Source organism: Phyllobates terribilis, unplaced genomic scaffold (genome assembly GCF_046119375.1).
Source record: "Phyllobates terribilis strain yellow unplaced genomic scaffold, ASM4611937v1 Scaffold_4__5_contigs__length_816908805, whole genome shotgun sequence".
Classification (NCBI taxonomy): domain Eukaryota; kingdom Metazoa; phylum Chordata; class Amphibia; order Anura; family Dendrobatidae; genus Phyllobates; species Phyllobates terribilis.
This window is the reverse complement of record NW_027362764.1, coordinates 226,070,806-226,091,354: the sequence shown is the minus strand read 5'-3', so window position 1 is coordinate 226,091,354 and position 20,549 is coordinate 226,070,806. Positions and strand designations below refer to the sequence as shown.

The window sequence follows — 20,549 nt, the reverse complement described above, 5'->3', positions numbered from 1 at the left end:
GCTAGTCTGAGTGGAGACCTATAGAATTAAGGGAGGGGTCCCTAAAAGAACTAAGGACTGGGACAAAAATAGGACACCTCCTAAACAGAAGTTGTTGCAGAGCAAAAAAGGACAAAGTGACAAAAAGTACTAAAGGTCCCAGAGGACCAAGAACTGACAGAGATAGGCACCAAAGCACCTGGCTAGAGAGACAGTCAAAACAACACTGAAGTCCAGCAAAGCCAGAGGGGCGGAGCTGGAGTATATAGGCAGCTGGTCACATGACCGCAAAACACAAGATAGCAAAAACTAACAGGAGGGTTCTAACAGTACCACTTCTTTTATGAGGATCCTCCAGATCCTCCAGGCCCAGGCCTATCAGGAAACCTCCTGTGGAAAGCTTTAACAAGCCTAGGAGCAGAGACATCATCCGTCCTTACCCAGGAGTTGTCTTCGGGACCGAAACCCTTCCAGGAGACAAGATACTGTAATTTCCCTCTATGCCATCTAGAATTCAAAATACGAGAAATTTCATATTCGCCGTCTTCCACCACAGGGGGAACTGTGACATTGGCGTCCCTATTAGATACGTCAGGATTTTTATTTATTTTTTTGGGGCTGGACTTACTGTTATGATCTGCAACATAAACTAAGGAAAGATAAGGGAAAGCTGTCTCTACAGTAAGACTAAGCTGAATCCCTACGATGTAGCGGGCTGCCTGTTCCTTGTGAACAGACCCGCCTTCGACCTCGGCTAGTCTGAACGGAGACCTATAGAATTAAGGGAGGGGTCCCTAAAAGAACTAAGGACTGGGACAAAAATGGGACACCTCCTAAACAGTTGTTGCAGAGCAAAAAGGACAAACTGACAAAAAGTACTAAAGGTCCCAGAGGACCAAGAACTGACAGAGATAGGCACCAAAGCACCTGGCTAGAGAGACAGTCAAAACAACACTGAAGTCCAGCAAAGCCAGAAGGGCGGAGCTGGAATATATAGGCAGCTGGTCACGTGACCGCAAAACACAAGATAGCAGAAACTAACAGGAGGGTTCTAACACATGCTGGTTCAGTATGCCTTCAATTTTGAATAAATCCCCAACAGTGTCACCAGCAAAGCACCCCCACACCATCACACCTCCTCCTCCATGCTTCACGGTGGGAACCAGGCATGTGGAGTCCATCTGTTCACCTTTTCTGCATCGCACAAAGACACGGTGGTTGGAACCAAAGATCTCAAATTTGGACTCATCAGAACAAAGCACAGATTTCCACTGGTCTAATGTCCATTCCTTGTGTTCTTTAGCCCAAATAAGTCTCTTCTGCTTGTTGCCTGTCCTTAGCTGTGGTTTCCTAGCAGCTATTTTACCATGAAGGCCTGCTGCACAAAGTCTCCTCTTAACATTTGTTGTAGAGATGTGTCTGCTGCTAGAACTCTGTGTGGCATTGACCTGGTCTCTAATCTGAGCTGCTGTTAATCTGCGGTTTCTGAGGCTGGTGACTCGGATAAACTTATCCTCAGAAGCAGAGGTGACTCTTGGTCTTCCTTTCCTGGGGCGGTCCTCATGTGAGCCAGTTTCTTTGTAGCGCTTGATGATTTTTGCAACTGCACTTGGGGACACTTACAAAGTTTGCCCAATTTTTCGGACTGACTGACCTTCATTTCTTAAAGTAATGATGGCCACTCGTTTTTTCTTTACTTAGCTGCTTTTTTCTTGCCATAATACAAATTCTAACAGTCTATTCAGTAGGACTATCAGCTGTGTATCCACCTGACTTCTGCACAACACAACTGATGGTCCCAACCCCATTTATAAGGCAAGAAATCCCACTTATTAAACCTGACAGGGCACACCTGTGAAGTGAAAACCATTTCCGATGACTACCTCTTGAAGCTCATCAAGAGAATGCCAAGAGTGTGCAAAGCAGTCATCAAAGCAAAAGGTGGCTACTTTGAAAAACCTAGAATATAAGACATATTTTCAGTTGTTTCACACTTTTTTGTTAAGTATATAATTCCACATGTGTTAACTCATAGTTTTGATGCCTTCTGTGTGAATGTACAATTTTCAAAGTCATGAAAATACAGAAAAATCTTTAAATGAGAAGGTGTGTCCAAACTTTTGGTCTCTACTGTATAAATATATATATATATATATATATAGTAATTTTTTACATTTAAAAAATTACAAAAAGGAATCACAGCTTGTAAACGCTTTTTGTAACCAGCCAAGAATCTTGCAATTCTTGTTTGAGGGATTTTTATTCATTCTACCTTGGAAAATTCTTCCAGTTCTGTGAGATTCCTGGGTCGTCTTGCATGCACTGCTATTTTTTGGTCTAGTCACAGATTTTCAATGATATTCAGATCAGGGGATTGTGAGGGCCACTGTAAAACCTTGCGCTTGTGCCTTTTGAGGTAGTCTGTTGTGGATTTTGACATGTGTTTAGGATCATTATCCATTTGTAGAAGCCATCCTCTTTTCAACTTCAGCTTTTTTACAGATGGTGTTATGTTTGCATCAAGAATTTGTTGAAATTCCATTGAATCCATTCTTCCCTCTACCTGTGAAATGTTCCCCTTGCCATTGGCTGAAGCACAATCCCAAAGCATGAATGATCCACCCCCATGCTTAATGGTTGGCGAGATATTCTTTTCCTGAAATTCTGTGCCCTTTTTTCTCCAGACATACCTTTGATCATTTTGGTCAATGAGTTTTCTTTTAACCTCATCTGTCCACAGGACTTGTTTCCAAAATGCATCAGGCTTGTTTAGATGTTCTTTTGCATACTTCTGATGCTGAATTTTATGGCGAGGACACAGAAGAGGTTTTCGTCTGATGACTCTTCCCTGAAGGCCATATTTGTGCAAGTATCTCTAAAGAGTAGAATAATATACCACAACACAGGAGTCTGCCAAATCTTTCTGAAGGTCTTTTGCAGTCAAGCGGGGGTTCTGATTTGCCTCTCTAACAATCATACAAGCAGCTCTCAATGAAATTTTGCTTGCTCTTCTAGACCTTATCTTGACCTTTACTGTTCCTGGTAATTGCCATTTCTTAATTACATTTCAAACTGAGGAAAGGGCAACTTGAAAACACTTTGCTATCTTCCTATAGCCTTCTCCTGCTTTGTGGGCATCCACCATTTTCATTTTCAGGGTGCTAGGTAGCAGCTTAGAAGAACCCATGGCTGCTACTTTTTGGCACAAGATCAGTGGAGGCTGGGTTTTTAAAAAGCTGGGAAATTTGCATCGCCTGATCTTTCCTAAAGATCATAGTGAACAAGCCATAACTCTAACAGGCTAATTAAGGTCCAAAACCTTGGTCAAGGTTACCTGACAGCACAAATCTCCAAAGGTGCACAAACTTTTGCATCGGCCCATTTTCCTTTTTCTAATTTTTAAAATGTAAAAAATTACAATATATTTTTTTGCCTAAAATACAAAGGAAATGTGTCATCTTTAGCTTTAGGCCTTTTAGAGATCATTTCATCCTCAACTTACTTAACTGTTCACAAATTTTTACCAGGTGTGCCCAAACTTTTACACGCCACTGTAGGGACATACTGGAAATTGTAGGTTCATGCAATACAATTGTATATGGGTCTGACTTGACATTACAATTGATCGCTGTACAAAAATGGCAGGATTCCTGTTGTCCTTCTGCAGTTTGACCACAAGTAGCTGCAATAATTCACCTTGATAATTGATCGGTAATTCCACTCCTTAACACTGGAGGCTTCTGTTGTGTTCTGCAATTGCCCTTTACTAAGATGGCAGATTTTGATCCTATGGCATCCATTTGGTTACCTGTTTGGGCCTACTTAAAGCCACATGAATCTTTCACTCGTTGCTTGAGTATTGTGTCTAGCTGTTAGTCTAGTTCCAGTCTCCAGCTCCTGAACTGTCTTACCCAGACTGTTTTCACTTATCTCTGGATTGTTTCCTACAACTCCTTTGCTATCTCCAAGGACTTCCAAGGACCGCTTGCTGTTCCTTGTTCTTGCTCCTTCGGCCACTAGATTCCAGCAGTGTTACACCAGTATCGTAACAAAAATATTTATGCATGGACTGATGGTGGTTCTGGTGATGTATTCATGCAATGATGGTGGTTCTTGTGCCGTATTAATGTAATGATGGTGGTTCTAGTGATGTATTCATGTACTGATATTGGTTCTCATGCTGTATTCATGTACTGATTGTTGTTCTGGTGATGTATTCATGTACTGATGGTGGTTATAGTGATGTATTCATGTACTGTTGGTGATTTTGGTGATGTATTCCTGTACTGATGGTGCTTCTAGTGATACATTTCTGTGCTGTTGCTGGTTCTGATGATGCAGAAAAACCTAGGTTTGTCTCTGAGTAAATGATGCTGGAGAACTCATTTAATGAAATTTTAAGCCCAACATTCCTCTGTCTGCAGTTCACTTGATTAACAGAAAGTAGAATGCTGGGAAAGACATTTCATTTCTACCCATCATTCTTTCCCATACACAGAATTAGTGCAATCACACAAATTTTCAAGACAAATACCAAGATGCAGGAAGAAGACTACCTACATATTGATCAAAATGTTGACTTAAGTCTCAGCATTGAGCTTAGCATTTTTTTTACGACCTATCGTGGCAGACTACTCTCCAAAATGACTATACAGCAAAATCTGCCTTTAAAAGGTAAGACTGCAGGTGTACACTCAAGCTGCATGGGGAACTAGCTGTTGAGACATACACCTGCAGATTTCATTTCTCTAAAGTTATTAAGTTTTATAATATGTCAAAATTCAATAACTTAACAGCTAAAATGGCAGGCAACAAGGAGGCCTTTAAATGTATTTTTCTACTGATTATTTAATAAGTTATACAATATTTTGTTCCATTTACATTACTTATAAGGCACTTTTTCTAATACAATTTAGGAAATATTATTGCAACATTTTACATAGCCATTCTTACATTTTCTTCCAGTTTGGTGAGTTGTTCATCTAGTCTGAGAGGGTCAGCACCTATAGGTAAAGTCTCTCGGTCAAGTGTATTTCCTGAGGAATCCCATGGATCTGTGGATCCTGCTATCAGTTCCTCGGTTGCATTGATGACTTTTAGGACCTCTGTTGATATGTTGCAGAGAGACACAGCAGAGTATTTCTGTTTATGTATGAGAGTACATGGGGACAAAACAGCAAAATGTTAGAGAAGATTTTTTTTCAGTACATAGTGACACTAATGTTAACTGAAGAAATGTATACCAGCCTGCATTTACAGTGATGTCATACACAGTCATAACAGAATCGAGTAACTAATCATTCTATGCTATTCAACATCTTTTAAAGGGATAAACTGATTCAACAGCAGCTTTAGGGTATGTGCACACAGAGTTTTTTTTAAAGAGTCTTTTGGAGCAGGTCCACTTCAAAACATGGCTGAAAATTTGCTAAATAAATGCTGGAAAGACCCTTATATTTTCATTTATATTGTGAAACCACTTTGCTATTCATAAGTTCAGTCTTTTGAGCGTTTTTCTCCAGCTTCAGGTTTAAAAAAAAAACGTCTGGTGAGAGAAGAGGGTGCAGGTAATTTCTTTAAAGCGTTTCCTGATGGAATACACTCCAAATTATGCACTGTCCAATCAAAAAGCTACAAAAATACTTCAAGGAAAAAAATCTACAAACATGCTTTAGAAAAAACTTTTAGGGTAAAACGCTTCAGCGCAGGTTCACACGGAATCTTTAAGAAAAACAAGAATGAACATACTACTTCTTTTAACTACTTCACAGTTTCCAAACCCTAAAGTGGTTAAAAGAACTAACAAAAGACTGAATGTGTGCACAGCAATGTCGTATTTACATGGCTGTGCATTATGTTCATTTTTTGTGGCAGTTTTGCAAATCGATTTCAGGTGGGTTTCAGGTGGAATTCACCTGAAAAATACAATATGTGTACATACCCTCAGGAAACCAAAGCTCCTCCAAAAAACTCTTCAAGGAAGGGGCTTTTCCCAAAACTGTTTCTACAGGAAAATGAATTGTTTTTGACCACCTCAAAAAAACTCTGTGTGCATATAATGACACAAATTGCTAAAGAAACACTAAAACTAAGAAGAAATGTTATATATTTTTATATATATATATATATATATATATATATATATAAATAAAAAGAAATGTTTTCCATGACTCTGGAATGCAGTGGAACCCAGCAACTCTGAAGAGCAGTAACGTCAATAACATTACCACTCTTCAGACATTCCAGGTCAAGCTGCTCTCTGTGTGACTAGGTGACTGTGAAGAGCAGTAACGTTACTGACGTCACCACTCTTCAGAATCGCCGGGTCCCACTGCACAGCTGTAGGCAATGGCTATGGAGTGTTAGAACGAGGCTCCATAGCCTTTGCTTGTCAGAATCGATGGACTACATTGGATTCAGTGGACTTCGTCAGACCTGCATGGGATTTTTAAATTTTTTAATAAAGTTGTGAATAAGGGAAAATGTCGGGGAGTGTTTATTTAATTAAAGTATTTTTGAGTGCGTCTGTTTTTTGTTGATTACTCTGTTAGAAATAGGGGTATCTGATAGACACTTCTCCGTTACTAACACCTAGGCTTGATGCCAGCTGTATTTTTGGACACTACACAGCTGACATCAACCCCAAAAACCATTAGCCCAATTGCTAAAATACAAGGGCAATCGGGAAGAGTCAAGGCGAAGCACCAGCATTGGAGCATCTCATGTGATGCTCCACTTCTGGGGCGGCTGTGGGTTGGTATTTTTAGGCTGGAAAGGGCCCAATAACCAATTCCTAGCCTGATAATATCAGCTCATGTTTTTTTTTTTCTTTAAATTATTTATTTATTTGGCTTAATAGAAAGCTCTACAAGCTATCTAACAATCTATCCATTATCTATCTATCTATTTATCTATCATCTTTGCACATCTTTAACACTTAAAAGTCAGTAATTTCTTGAGTACATTACATTGCGGTACGTGCTTTACACATAGACTTGGTATGGGTCCTTGTGATCCGTGCTGCTGGTAAAAAATGGACATGTCTCCGTGTGGTTCACACAGACACACGGTCTGTGAAAACGGATGCACAGCATACCGAAAACATGGGCTTGTGAAGGGGGCCTCAGGGTATGTTTACATATTTTTTTAAGACGGGTGTAAAAGAGGTTGCAAAGCGGACCTGCTTCTGGAAACTCCTGCTTTTTTTTTACCTTAAGAGGTGGTTCAACACTAATATTGATTTTCTTCCAAAATGTCTAATTATTTAAATAACATAGTAGTTTTTCTAATATGGTTTAATTAAAAAGTCCCTACCCTCCTCCCTCTATTCTGTTTTTTTTTTACAACACTTTGTTTGAGAATCCCCAGTCAATTCTGGGATCAGAGGGCAGAGGCTGTGGTCACTGTCACAGCCACTGTTCCCACCCTGAAACAAGAGTCATCAGTGACGTCTGTTTCAGGTGCTGGGCTAGTCCTTGCCATACTGAGTATGTGTCGGTTGTTAATTCCGATGTATGCTCAGTACGAGCTACCTTCTTACTGTGCAATATTCTTCCCGGTGCACAGTGACAGGCGCTTCCTCGTCAGCCCTGATGAGAAGTCACCAGCCAACAAGAGAGCGCACTGTCAGTGCGCATTGTAAGGAGCTTACCAAGGGAGAAGGGAGAACAGAAAACAACCCAAAAGTGACATTGGTTTTGAGAGCAGGGTTGGTCTCTGCTCAGCGGGCAATCTCCTGGGGTGACCCTAGGGTGCCTAAACTCAATGGGCTTGGGAAACCCACTGAGTTCTATGGCACATTTACACAGCACTTCTCTTTCACACTTATTTTGAGCACACCCTAATCCAGGCCTTCTGGCAAGGATGGGGGATTTTTTTAAATTCCCGGCAGAGAAGTTTTACACTGAAAACACTTTCCACTATTTATTTAAATTGTTTTTCATGTCTGTCTTGTATCAAAGGACTTCTCAGTATGTTCTCTTATGGGTTCCCTACTAAACGGTCTACGAGAGGGAGTGTGTGGCCATCAGGTTCTGCTCCCTCCTGCATAACCCCAGGCTCATCTCCTTCAGAAGAGCCAGTCTGGATTGGCTCCTGGTTTCACTTGGGTGGCAGCCTGGATGGATGCTTGGAGCACCATTTGAGCTGTCGATGAGCTTCACCAAAGAGGAGCCTCTTGTCCCGGGCTCTCGCTGTGGCCTTCTGGCTTAGAGGGATAGGGAAAGGTTTGTTGGGGCCATCCTCCTTTCGGAGTGGGCTACAATAGACCGCATCCTTGTGCACAGTTTTTTTATGTGGCACCGTTCACATTTGTCAGAGCACATGGGTGAATAGAGCATCTCGGGCTTTCAATTTTTAAAAAAAGCATATCTAACATTGATATCTATCTTAAAGGTGATACAAACTAAGGAAACAGATTTATAGGCTAAAACCCTCTGCTTGTGTGCGACGAATAGGCTGAATTATATTCTCGACTCACCGAGAATATAATGAGGAAAATATAGCACATCACTACACCAAATCCCCCCAAAACTTGACATTCCAAATGATTATATCAATGATGTGCCATATTGTCTTCACACAAATACAATAATGGTTTATGTATCATAGAAATAGAGTCATATGCCTGAAAGTGCAGTTTATACTTGATGACCTCCAATGATATAAGCTTTGTCCTGAAAAAAAACCCACAAACAATAACACATTCTTCTTAAAAATCATTGTAACTCGACATCCTGAGTGCACATAAAACATAGGCACAAAAGTTTGTCAAATCAAGCAATTACATTAGTACGATTCAGCATAAACTGCAGAAACACAGGAACTTGAATTATGGTTGACAACTAGATACAAACAATAAGATAATTGAACAAAACAGGTAGAAAAAGCAGCCTTTAACCCCTCCATGACTTTTGATGTATATGCACGACAAAGGTTGTGTCACTGCCTTTGATGTGTGCCTGCATGCCGAGCCCACATCTTTCCCCACACACGATGACTGATTCAATTTTGTGAAGAATTTTGTGTTACATGCTCAGCTCACCTTTTTTTTCTGTATTTTTAAACAGATTTCAAAATGAGCAGTACGAACTGAAGGCGATGATACAATGGAAATGGACAGCACTAGGATCAGCAAGGACAGCAGGGTATACAGGAGAATAGATGGGCAAGTGAAGCTGAAAGCAGTAGATGCAGCTGAAGGACAGTTACATAAAGGAACAGCAGAGAATATACCTAACCTGGTACCTTGCAGCACAGATAAGGTCAACCACAGGAATAGCCGAGGCATCTATTCAATTGGGGTTAGGATTATCCACAGGAATAACAGAGACATAAATGCAATCAGGAACTAGCAGCAACGTACTTTGATAGCAGAAATGAGTTATTAACTTGTAGCTTGATTAACCAGAGCTTAGTAAAAGAAACCTTTGGCAGAGAATAAAGAATTTTTGAAAGCTTGTTTTTATTGAACTGACCGGGGTATAAGAGAAAATTTCCAATGTTTCAGCCTTTCCGACCATTATCAAGGATATCTGTTGTTGCTGCGTCGGTGCCTTAGTTGGGGTGGCGTGTATGGACAGGCTGCATGTCCATACATGCCACCCCCACTGAGGCACCGACGCTGCAACAACAAATATCCTTGATTGCGTATATTAAAAACATGCTTTCAATAATTCATTATTTTGTGTTGAAGGTTTCTTTTACTGGATTTTGGATTTTTTCCTTCTGAACATGACAACTCATTTTAGGTTGTGCAAGCCTCTTTACCTTTCTTGATTAATCTGAGCAACAAGAATTACTAGACTGAGCTAGGAAGTAGTAGTTAGATTCTGGGAAGCAGGCAGGAGTTTCAGGGATGATATTAGCCAGCTGGTTAGAGCAAAATCTTGGGTTAAGGCTAAATCCTGCAAAAGCACTTGTTAGCAAACTGCTATACTTCCTGAATACTCAGAAAATATATGACAGCCTAAACCAGCCTTCGGCCTCTTTTGCACGTCCTGGTATTTCCGGTACTGGAAAAACCAGTGTCGGAGCTATCCATGTCGTGTGTATGTGTGTGGCATACGTGTGGCAACCAAGTGCCGCATCAGGATCACACATACCTGCACCTGGGAATCAAATGTACAACTAGCGCTATTCCCAGGCGCCGGGTGCAGAAGACATCTCTCATCCTTGTCCCCTGCTTGCGCTGAGATCAGCGCGAGCAAGGGACAATGTTGAGAGTTGTATTCAGCCCAGCTGAAATAATCCACTGTCCCATGCCGTAATCCATCTGTGCAACATTTCTTCATTAGTGTGCGTGATGGCTTGAGGTGACCGCTCATGCTGAGGAGCAAAGGAGAATGACTCGATGCAGCGAGCGGGCCCCTGAAATGCCCTGAGGGACTATGGCATGGGACACTGGATTATTTCAACTTTGGACAGGTGAGGGATATTGTTTTTTGGTTTATTTACATGGGACAATGGCTTCAGGGAATTAGATGTAAAGGTGAGTATAATGTGTTTTTTATTTTATTCTTAATTTTACACTCTATGTAGACAGGGGAGGCTGAACACAACTCTCAACATTGTCCTTTGCTCACACTGGACTCGGTGCAAGCAGGGGACAATGAAGAGAGATTCCTTCTGCACCCAGCGCCTGCGAACAGCACCGCTTTTTGTCAGATTCCGGTACGTGTCACACTGAAAACACACGGATGTCATCCGTGTGTCATCAGTGTGCACGTGTGAGGGATGTTTTGCAGCACGTTCTGCTGATAAAAAACAAACATGTCAGCGTGTTTTGCCCATGAACATGCAGTCCGTGGAATCACACTGACATGTGCACAGATCCATTCATTTCAATAGGTCTACGTGTGTAAGTGTCTCTGGTACATGTGGAAACTGTCACCACACACGTATCGGAGACACTGATGTGTGAAAGAGGCCTTAAAAAGCTTTGTTTGATGGCTGAAATACCTGCACAGATTACCACAGTAACCCGGCACATACTAGTACAGCGTGAGGTGGCCATAAAAGAAGGAAGCAAGACCCAACAATGGAGCGAGGAAAGGTGAGTAACATTTTTCATGAAGTATACTGCTGCATGTATGTTTTTGCTGTTAAGAAGTTAGTTGATATTTTATATATTTCTCTTGAGATATTTATGGATAGTAGGTATTTGGACCTCTATGGAACTCAGATGGAAACTTCAGAAAATAAATCCCTCAGAATTGGTTCCTGAGTGAAAGTGCCTCTGGGAGGTCATATTTATAGAACTCCATGACAGCAGCTCCAGCCTGAGGTGTTGGATTGAGGTTTTATCCATGTAAGAACTTGAGACAACAATTTTAATGACTTCAACCAATGTGTATGTAAACTTATGACTTGCATGTAAAAGCTCTTAAAAAAGGGGGCATTGAGAAAGAAAGGTTACATTTCCAGATGAGCCAAGGCTTATTTACCATAAGAACTGTTAATCTTTGGAATACCTAGACAGTTGGTCACAGTGGAAATCGTTGATGGTTTCAAAAAAGCTTTGGATGCTTCTTTGGAAAAAAATTACCTAAATACTTATGTAAATGCATAAGGTTCTTTTTCTGAATGTTTGGTCCAGTAGATTGACAATTGAGAGTTGGAAAGATTAGCTCTTTTGGGGTGGACTGGATTATGTATTGTGGTTGTGCCATTTTCCTTTGTCATTTCCCATCCCTCTGTGGACTTTAATGGACATTTGTCTTTTTTCATGTGAAGGATAAAAAAGAGAGAAAAGCGCTCCTAGTGCAATCTACCATACGTGTGATATGAAGCCTTGTGAGTTGTTAAGCTCACCTGATTGTGTTGCGCAATACAGGCACAACACTGACAATCAAATGAAGGATCTCCCCATCAGCTGCAGCTACGTCCACAGAAGACCCAGGCTGGAAGCACCAGGACTTGGAACTGACAGTGAATATGGAAAAATGCAGACTTGGTGTGAGTTATCAGGAAGATGAGAATCCAGAGGTAAGTATAAAATTCTTTTATTCAGACTATGCATTTCGGAGTCGATCTGGCCCCTTCCTCAAGTACATAATGACAGGATATTGGTCATGACCTTTTATAGGGGTCATTAATGACATGATCAATTGGTTTCACAATAAGAATTCCATATACTGTATATAAAAAATACAGCATATCATAAAACCCTTTTTATATCTCCATTATTAGGTAAATAAGCTAAAAATTCTTATTATATATTATTTATATAATGAAATATAGTGAAACAACCAGTTTGACATCCATTAAAAAGCTATTTGATATCCCATTTCAAAAAATGGTTAGTCAAATTGAGCTCTGCGTATGACATATATTACTTATTGATTGTAAATACATTTGCTGATTGTAAATCATTCATTAGGGAAAGAAAGAAAAATTCATGTCTCAATTATATGAAACCAGTGTTTTCACATAGACAAAATCCCTTGGGGGATGGGCTGGTGCTAATTCTCGGCATATACAATCCTTGGATTAACCCCTAATTAATTTGTATTTTCAATACACTCATTTAGACCATCGGGTATCAAAGTGGATAGTTTGAAGATCCAATAGGATTCTCTGTTAGGCTATGTGCCCACGATGCGGAAATGCTCCGGATTTTTTCCTGAGCGTTTCTGCATCTTCCTGGCAGAAAAAAAGCATGCGGATTGTACATGCATTTTTCCTGCCAGGGACAGGCGGAAGTGAAGCGTTCTTCACATGCATTTCCGCATGCGGGATGTCAAGAGCTTAGCATCACTTGGAAAGTGCTTGACAACTTGGTCACACTATATAAATCCATGCAACCGGACAATTGGACAATTTGTCAGGGCCCTCACTCTCTAAGGTCCCCCCAGCATTTCTATTTTTAGGTCAAGACTGCTTAATGACCTTTGGTGACATCACAGTCATGATGTCACCAAAGGTACTTTAACTGAGGGAGTCTAGAGAAACTGAGGAGGAGACAGGCTGGTATGTACTGTTGGTGTATATACTGTACATATGTATGTATGTGCAGTGTGTGTATATACACTGATGAGCTAAAGGGCAACAATGTTTTGAACTTTTGACTTTCAGGCTCCATATCTCACTATCCACTACTGCTTTGTATGTGAGACTACCATCATTTTATAGACAATCATCTTGGCTATATCATACATAAATTTTACTTGAAACTGTTTAGCATATGATTAGTTATGCAGATTCTTATCATGTCACTGCATTGTTACTGTTTTGCTCCTAAAAATAAATTTTTTTTTTTGCATTATTTTGTCAGTATTTTGTAAATCCACCTTAAGCTTTCAACACTGACTGAATCCTTCTGGCCATGCTCTCTATTCAAACATAAATTCAAACATGTCTCAACCGAAATCTGATCCCAGGTCTCTTCTACACGTTCCCAAAGTTGGAACATATTGCTCGATTCACTTGGGTATGTATACAGTTTTTTCTTAAAATCTACCAACAATAGTTCAATGGGGTTTAGGTCTGGGGACTGTGGGGGGAAATTCAGCACCTCTACGTCATTGTCATTGAACCATTTCTTCGCCAAACTTGACGTATGCTTCGGGTCGCTGTCCTGCTGGAACACTGTTGTCCTTTCAATACCCATAGTACTCAAGTGTACTAAGTAACTCGTCTTGTAGGATACTCACATATAGCTCAGCTTCGAGACCACCATCGATTCTGGTCAAGTTTTCAACCCCTTTGTCTGTGAAACAACCCCATATCATGAGGCTTCCTCCACCAAACTTGACAGTTACTGACATTTCTCGATCCGTTAACCCCTTTTTCCTTGTTTCTTCCAGACCTATTTGCACCCATTAGAGCTTAGCCTATTGACTTTCGTCTCATCGCTTCAAATCACCCATTTTCAATCTTCTACTGTTCAGTTTTTGTACTTTTTTGCAAACTCGAGCCAACACTTCTTATGGCGATATTAAAGTCGAGGCTTCTTCACTTTTTTTTGAGCCACCTTTCCAGACTTGTGTAACATGCATCGCACGGTGCTTACATGGACGTCTGGGATCTCATTATTACCAAGTATACGAGCCACCTTTACTGCCGTGTTTGTCGCACCAGAACTGATAGACCTTGTGATCAGCCAACCAGTTGACTCTGATATTTTGCCTGGACATCCACCTCTTGGCTTTTGAATGCATGGATGGACTTAATTTTGTATTCTTCCAACTATCATGGCACTCACATGACGCAGTTTGGCAATGTTCTTGGCAGAGAGACCGCTGTTGATGAGCTGGATGATGCTGTTTCTCTTTTCTTGGGAAACCTTCTTCATTGCTGCTCCTCAATTCAAGCCAGCTCATCAATAATGGTCTCTCTGTCAAGAAAAAATGAAGAGCAATAAAAAAACATTAAAATTGCTAACTTTAACTCCTTTCTGGCGTGGAGTGTAATAGTACGCCCCACGTCAGATCCCTGGAAAGGTGCGGGCTCAGCTGAGCAAGCACCTTTCCGGGCACATGTCAGCTGATCTATACAGCTGATATGTGCCCGCAACAGCCACGAGTGGAATCACGATCCACCCGCGGCTGTTAACTAGTTAAATGCCGCTGTCAATCTCTGACAGCGGAATTTAACTTGCGCTTCCGGGAAGTGCGACATTGGCGACCCCGTCACATGATTGCAGGTCACCGATGGGTTGGCATGACAACCTGGGGTCTGCAGGAGACCCCTGTGGTTGTCACTGCCAGATCGGTATGAGAGTCACTCAGCGATCGGCGCTCATAGCAAATGAGCAAATCTGCTAAACACAGGCGATCTGATCATCACCTGTGTGTAGCACAGGAGATCAGACAAGTGCAGCTTCAAGTCTCCCATAGAGACCATTAAAGCATGCAAAATGTGTAAAAAAATGTTTTTAAAAATCTAAAAAAAATATAAAAGTTTAAATCATCCCCATTTCGACCCCTTCAAAATAAAACAGTAAAAAAAAAACACACAAATGCATATTTGGTATCGCCGTGTTCAGAATCGTCCGATCTATCAATATAAAAGAATTAATCCGATCGGTTAACGGCGTAACGAGAAAAAAATTCTAAAAGCCAGAATTACGTTTTTTTGGTCACCGCAACATTGCAATAAAATGCAATAACGGGCGATCTAAAAATTGTATCTACCCCAAAATGGTATCAATAAAAATGTCAGCTTCGGCATGCAAAACATAACCCCTCACTCGGCCCCAGATCACGAAAAATTGAGATACTACGGGTCTCAGAAAATGGCACCAATTTTTTTTTTAGCAAACTTTGGATTTTTTTCACCACTTAAATAAAAAAGAAACTATACATGTTTGGTATCTACAAACTCATAATGACCTGGAGAATAATAATGGAAGGTCAGTTTTAGCATTCAGTGAATGTGGCAAAAAAAACCCTCAAAAAACAACTGTGGAATTGCACTTTTTTTGCAATTTCACTGCACTTGAAATTTTTTTCCCATTTTCCAGTACACGATATGGTAAAACAAGTGATGTCGTTCAAAAATACAACTTGTCCCACAAAAAATAAGCCCTCACACGGCCATATTGACTGAAAAATAAAAAAGTTTTGACTAGGAAGAAAGGGAGCAAAAAACGAAAATGTAAAATGCTCCGTTCATGTAGGGGTTAGAAATATTGGCTAGTGGTGTAATAATGAACGTAATATTTGTAAGTCAGTCTTTGTATAGCTGGGGCTGTCTGCTTATGTCTTGTACAAATGGTAGTTATCTATGATTAGAAGACGTATTTTATGAACATTTGTTTATATATTGCAGGCCACAAACAAAAACAAACTCACCAAATGACAAAAAACTTTGGGTTTTGACCCTATTATAATAGCTAAGAGGCATAATGAAGATGATGAGAGCTGTTCCTTTTAGAACTGAAGCTCTTCAACAGTAGACAGAGTCACCTCAAGCCCTCCAAAGCTCTAGTGCTTTTTACACTCACAAGTGCCACTTAGATTGAAATATATCCTCCAAGAACATTATGGAAAAAGAATAGAAATCAATGCTACTCAAGAGATATGATGGGTTTCATGCCCTCAAACTCCTTAATATCACTAATGAAGGCCAAGGGATATCTGTGTGTTCCATATTATTTCCATACACAAAATAGCACTTTTTAAAGGCTGCCAAATTCAATATATTCTCTTGTTGAGACTTCATTTGAGGGCTTTCTAATGAGCGATACGTCAACTATGGCAATCTCATCATACGCACGTTGCAATTAAATTCTCTTTCTTCATGAAAATATACATTAAGAACCAGTACCAATTTATATTACCTACAAAGTTTAAGAAGATAGTTTGTCTTTCACGTGTCACTTGATTCTACATATCACATTTCTTGTAAAGAAAGAAAAACACATTTGATTACCTCAATTATTTTGGGTTCTTCCTGTCTTCATAGATGGATAATGTGGGATAGTGCTTGTAAAAACAAGCACTTTTTTAAATTAACTGCAGTTTTTTTTGAAATGCTAACACTTTTGTTTACAGCTCATTGCCTAGGAGGCCGACCACCACTGCTGTCTAACTTGTAAGAGCTGCACTGAAGCTGGCCAGGATTCAGAGGTAACAGTGCTCTCCTGCAAGCACGACCAGCTTCAAAACAATGCTTATAATAGGAAATAGGAAAGAGCTTGTAAGCACTGTGCATGCTCTGTTGTCCCGCAATGGTGGTCTATGACCTAGATAATGAAACTAAAAAGAAGAGTGTAAACAAAAGAAAAGTGTTAATATCCCAAAAAAGGCTGAAATTTTTAATGAGCACTAAATTGCAAAATTGTTCTTACAACCACAATTCCAAAAAAGTTGGAACACTGTGTAAAATGTAAAGAAAACATGAATGCAAGATGTGCAAATCTCTTATAGCTATATTTTATTCACAACAGAACATAGAGCCCATATTAGAGGGTGAACATCAGACATTTTTTCATTTCAGTTGAAAAAATTAACTCATTTTGAAATTGATGACAGAAACACATCTCAAAAAAGTTGGGACAGGGCCATGTCTGACTTTGTGTAGCACCCCCTCCTCTTTTTGTAATAGTCTGTAAAACTTCTGGGAAGTGCGGAGACCAACTGCTGGAGTTTTGGGAGAGGAATGTTGTCCCATACTTGTCTGATGTAGTATTCTAGATGCTCAACAGCTTTTCTGGATTTTTCATAATTCGCTGAATATTTTCATCACCCAAACTCTTCTTCTGTGAAGCCATGCTGTTGTGATGGATGTAGTATGTGATTTAGTATTGTATTGCTGAAATATGCAAGGTCTTCCAAGAAACAGTGGTCTGGATGGAGCACATGTTGTTCTCAAACCTCAATATAATGCTGAGTACAGATGGTGCCTTTCAAGATGTGCGAACTGCCTATGCCATGTGGACTAAATGTAACTACGTACCAAAAGAGATGCAGGATTTTTAACTGCGCACTAATAACAAGCTGGATGGTCCCTTTCCTTTTGAGACCGTAGGTCATGGCATCTGTATTTTCCATAAAGAATTTCAAAATTTGATTAATCTGTCCACATGGAACAGTTTTCCAATTTGCCTCGGGTCATTTTAAATTAGCTGTGGCCCAGAGAAGACAGCAGCAATTCTGGATTATGTTGATATTTGGCTTCTCCTTTGCGTGATAGAGCTTTATCTTTCATTGTGGATTGCAAGACGAACTGTGTTCACAGAAAATGATTCCTGAAAGTATTCCCAAGCCCATGCAGTGATTTTCACAACTGAATCATGCCTAGTTTTAATGCTATGCCACCTAAGAGTTTGTAGATCAAGAGTATCTAATATTGAATGTTGGCATTGTCCCTTGTGCACATAGGTTTCTTCAGAATCTCTGAATCTTTTGGAGATATCATGCACTATAGATGGCGGGATATTCAGAGGCTTTGCAATTTTACATTGAAGAACATTTTTCTGAAAATGTTCCACAATTATTATATGCAGTTGTTCACAGATTGGTGAACCTCTTTGCTTCTGAAATACTGATGGACTGGTTTGAGGTTGCCATGTCACATTGGCAGTGCCGCTGAGGTGCCAGAACAGCAGAACCCCATATAAGAGATCCCATTTTTTAAACTACACCTCTCAATGAATTCATCCAGAGGTGCAGTGATCATATTGACACCACAGGTGGGTCATAGAATTTTATACCATTGAGCAGTGAAGAAAAAAATAATTACATTTTTACCACCAAAATTTTGTTTTAGCCCCAGATTTTACATTTTCACACTGGGAAATTGTCCCACAATTTCTGCTAAATGTAGAAATACCCTTATGTGGCTGTGCAGTACTGCTTAGCCACACGGCGAGACTTTTGGGGGGCAAAGATCCATAACGCTTTCCAGAGCCTTTGTGCTACCAGTAACATGGAAGCCCCCTATATTTCCGATAGCAGATGACTGACCTGAGTGGAGGCTGTTTTTGGAGATTGATTTGAAGCTTTGTTAGAAACATTTTACATAACATTTGGGAACACATTATTCAGCGCTCTAAGCTGAGCACTTACATCGGGGTTTCCATTTAAATTTCTGAGTAATGTGATTCAGATGAAATCTCTGAAGGATCCATTCACTATAATAAGGCAGCAGAGTTACTCTGGATTCCGTCTGTCCTCTGTTCAGCGGTGTCACTTTTATGTATGCTGAAAAAGACAGACACCGCCGGATCACAGGTCAGACGATGTCCGCAGTGCCTCCATCTGCTGGGGTTTCCATCTGAATCATGTATTTCAGAGATTTACACAGAAACCCTGATGTAAGTGACGCGCCCCCTGGGCCTGTGCTGCTTCTGCTGCGCAGGGGGATACCCGGAGCCGGATCTGCTGGGGATAGTAGTCCTCGTGGCGGTGACCCGGTCCGTGCCCAGGGTGTCAAACTAAGCGGCGGAGTTTAGTATAAGACGTTATAGTGTTCGACTACGCCACCCGTTGAATGCAGTTATGAAACCGCCGCTGCAGGGCAGACCGCTGAGGCCGGTGGTACGGTTGTGCAGTGTGGATAGTATAACCCCCAACGGGAGGGGTATGGCCTCAGGGCAGCGGACGTGGATGATGGGGATAGTGGAATTGCTCGCAGGCACCAGGAACCACTCAGAGACGGTGCGGTGTAGTTCAGGGTCTTTACTGGTGGCAAAGGTAGACCCTCCCGGGAGTACTGGCTAGCGATCGGGGCCTGGTCAGTCCGTGAGCAGATAGGATCTCCCCTGGCCAGGCGGAGTTGTAGGCCTCCCCACTAATTGTACTCTTCCTGGCTACCTTGCTAGAAGCGGGTAAAAGTAGCCCACGTCCCTGAGTGTACCGTGTGGTGCTCACCCGTATGGCCGGTGACTCGGGGCCTTCTGGTAGCCTCCGCTCCACGACAGCGGTGCTGGTCCCTTGCGTGTGACCGTGCCTTCGGGTTTCTTGGCCAGAGGACCTGAAATCCCCTGCCGGTCGGTTTCTGCTGCTGGGTATGGCTCAGTCCCCACAGCCTCGGACTCCGTGTCCGGTGAGATCTCTTCAGTCAGGACGAGCTCTACAGCTTCCAGTCTCTGACCCCTTTTATCACTGCTCCCACAGAGCTCCTGATCTTGCTCTCCCTGTATCAGCTCCACTCCAGACCAGACTGTGTCTCTGTCTGGGACTCCTCTTCTTCTCCCTAACCCCGCCTCAGCCCCAGTTTATATAGGGGAAGTTCTTCCCCTCCCAGGACTGGGCAGGAGATGTTGCATGCTCAGGATTCCTGACCAGGAGACCTCCCACCTGCTCACAGACGTAATATTGCTATTACTGTGGTAACCAGACCCCTGGGGTTCCACATAAGCGCTCAATGTAGAGCACAGGATAAATGTGCGCCGAGCCTTACCGCGATTTTTGGGAAGCAGAATGAACAAATCAACAGCAGGTGAAGAATTGGTTTTATTTTTTTACGCCATTGCTCATGCGGTATAAGTGATTAGACGACTTTATTCTTCGGGTTGGTGCGATTACAACGATACCAGATTTATATCGGGTTTTTATGTTTGGCTGCAATCAAACACTAAAGGACGCTTTTTTTTTCAAAAACTAGTTTTTGCATCACCATATTTTGAAAGCTATAAATTTTCCATATTTCTGCTGACAGACTTATGTGGGGCTTGTTTTTTGCGGAATGAGTTGACGTTTCTATTGGCACCATTTTCGGACACATGACATTTTTTGATTGCTTTCTAATCCAATTTTTGTAGGCAGAATGCCGTTCCGCGTGTGGTAAAATCAATTTTTCGGGTCAGTATGATTACAACAATGCCACATTTATATTTTTTTAATGTTTTGGCGCTTTTACACAATAAAAACTATTTTCTAGAAAAAAATAATTATTTTTGCATTGCTTTATTCTGAGAGCTATAACTTTTTTATTTTTCCGCTGATTGAGCTGCATGGTGGCTTGTTTTTTGCGGGGCAAGATGATATTTTCAGAGGTACCATTTTTATTTACATTTGTCATTTTGATCGCATTTTATTCCACTTTTTCTTCGGCGGTATGATGAGAAAGCATAATTTTTTGCCTCATTTTTATTTTATTTTTTTTACTGTGTTCACTAAAGG

The 20,549-nt window shown here is 41.0% G+C and overlaps 1 protein-coding gene across 5 annotated transcripts in view; it reads right to left on the bottom strand.

The window, feature by feature from the left end:
• Positions 1-20,549, bottom strand: part of MYRIP (myosin VIIA and Rab interacting protein) — a 938,202-nt gene that overhangs the window by 39,753 nt on the left and 877,900 nt on the right. For all 5 annotated transcript variants that reach the window (XM_073678116.1, XM_073678115.1, XM_073678117.1 and 2 more), the window contains one exon: positions 4,933-5,121. In XM_073678116.1, the coding sequence (XP_073534217.1) occupies positions 4,933-5,121 (189 nt within the window). The remainder of the gene's footprint in view (positions 1-4,932; positions 5,122-20,549) is intronic.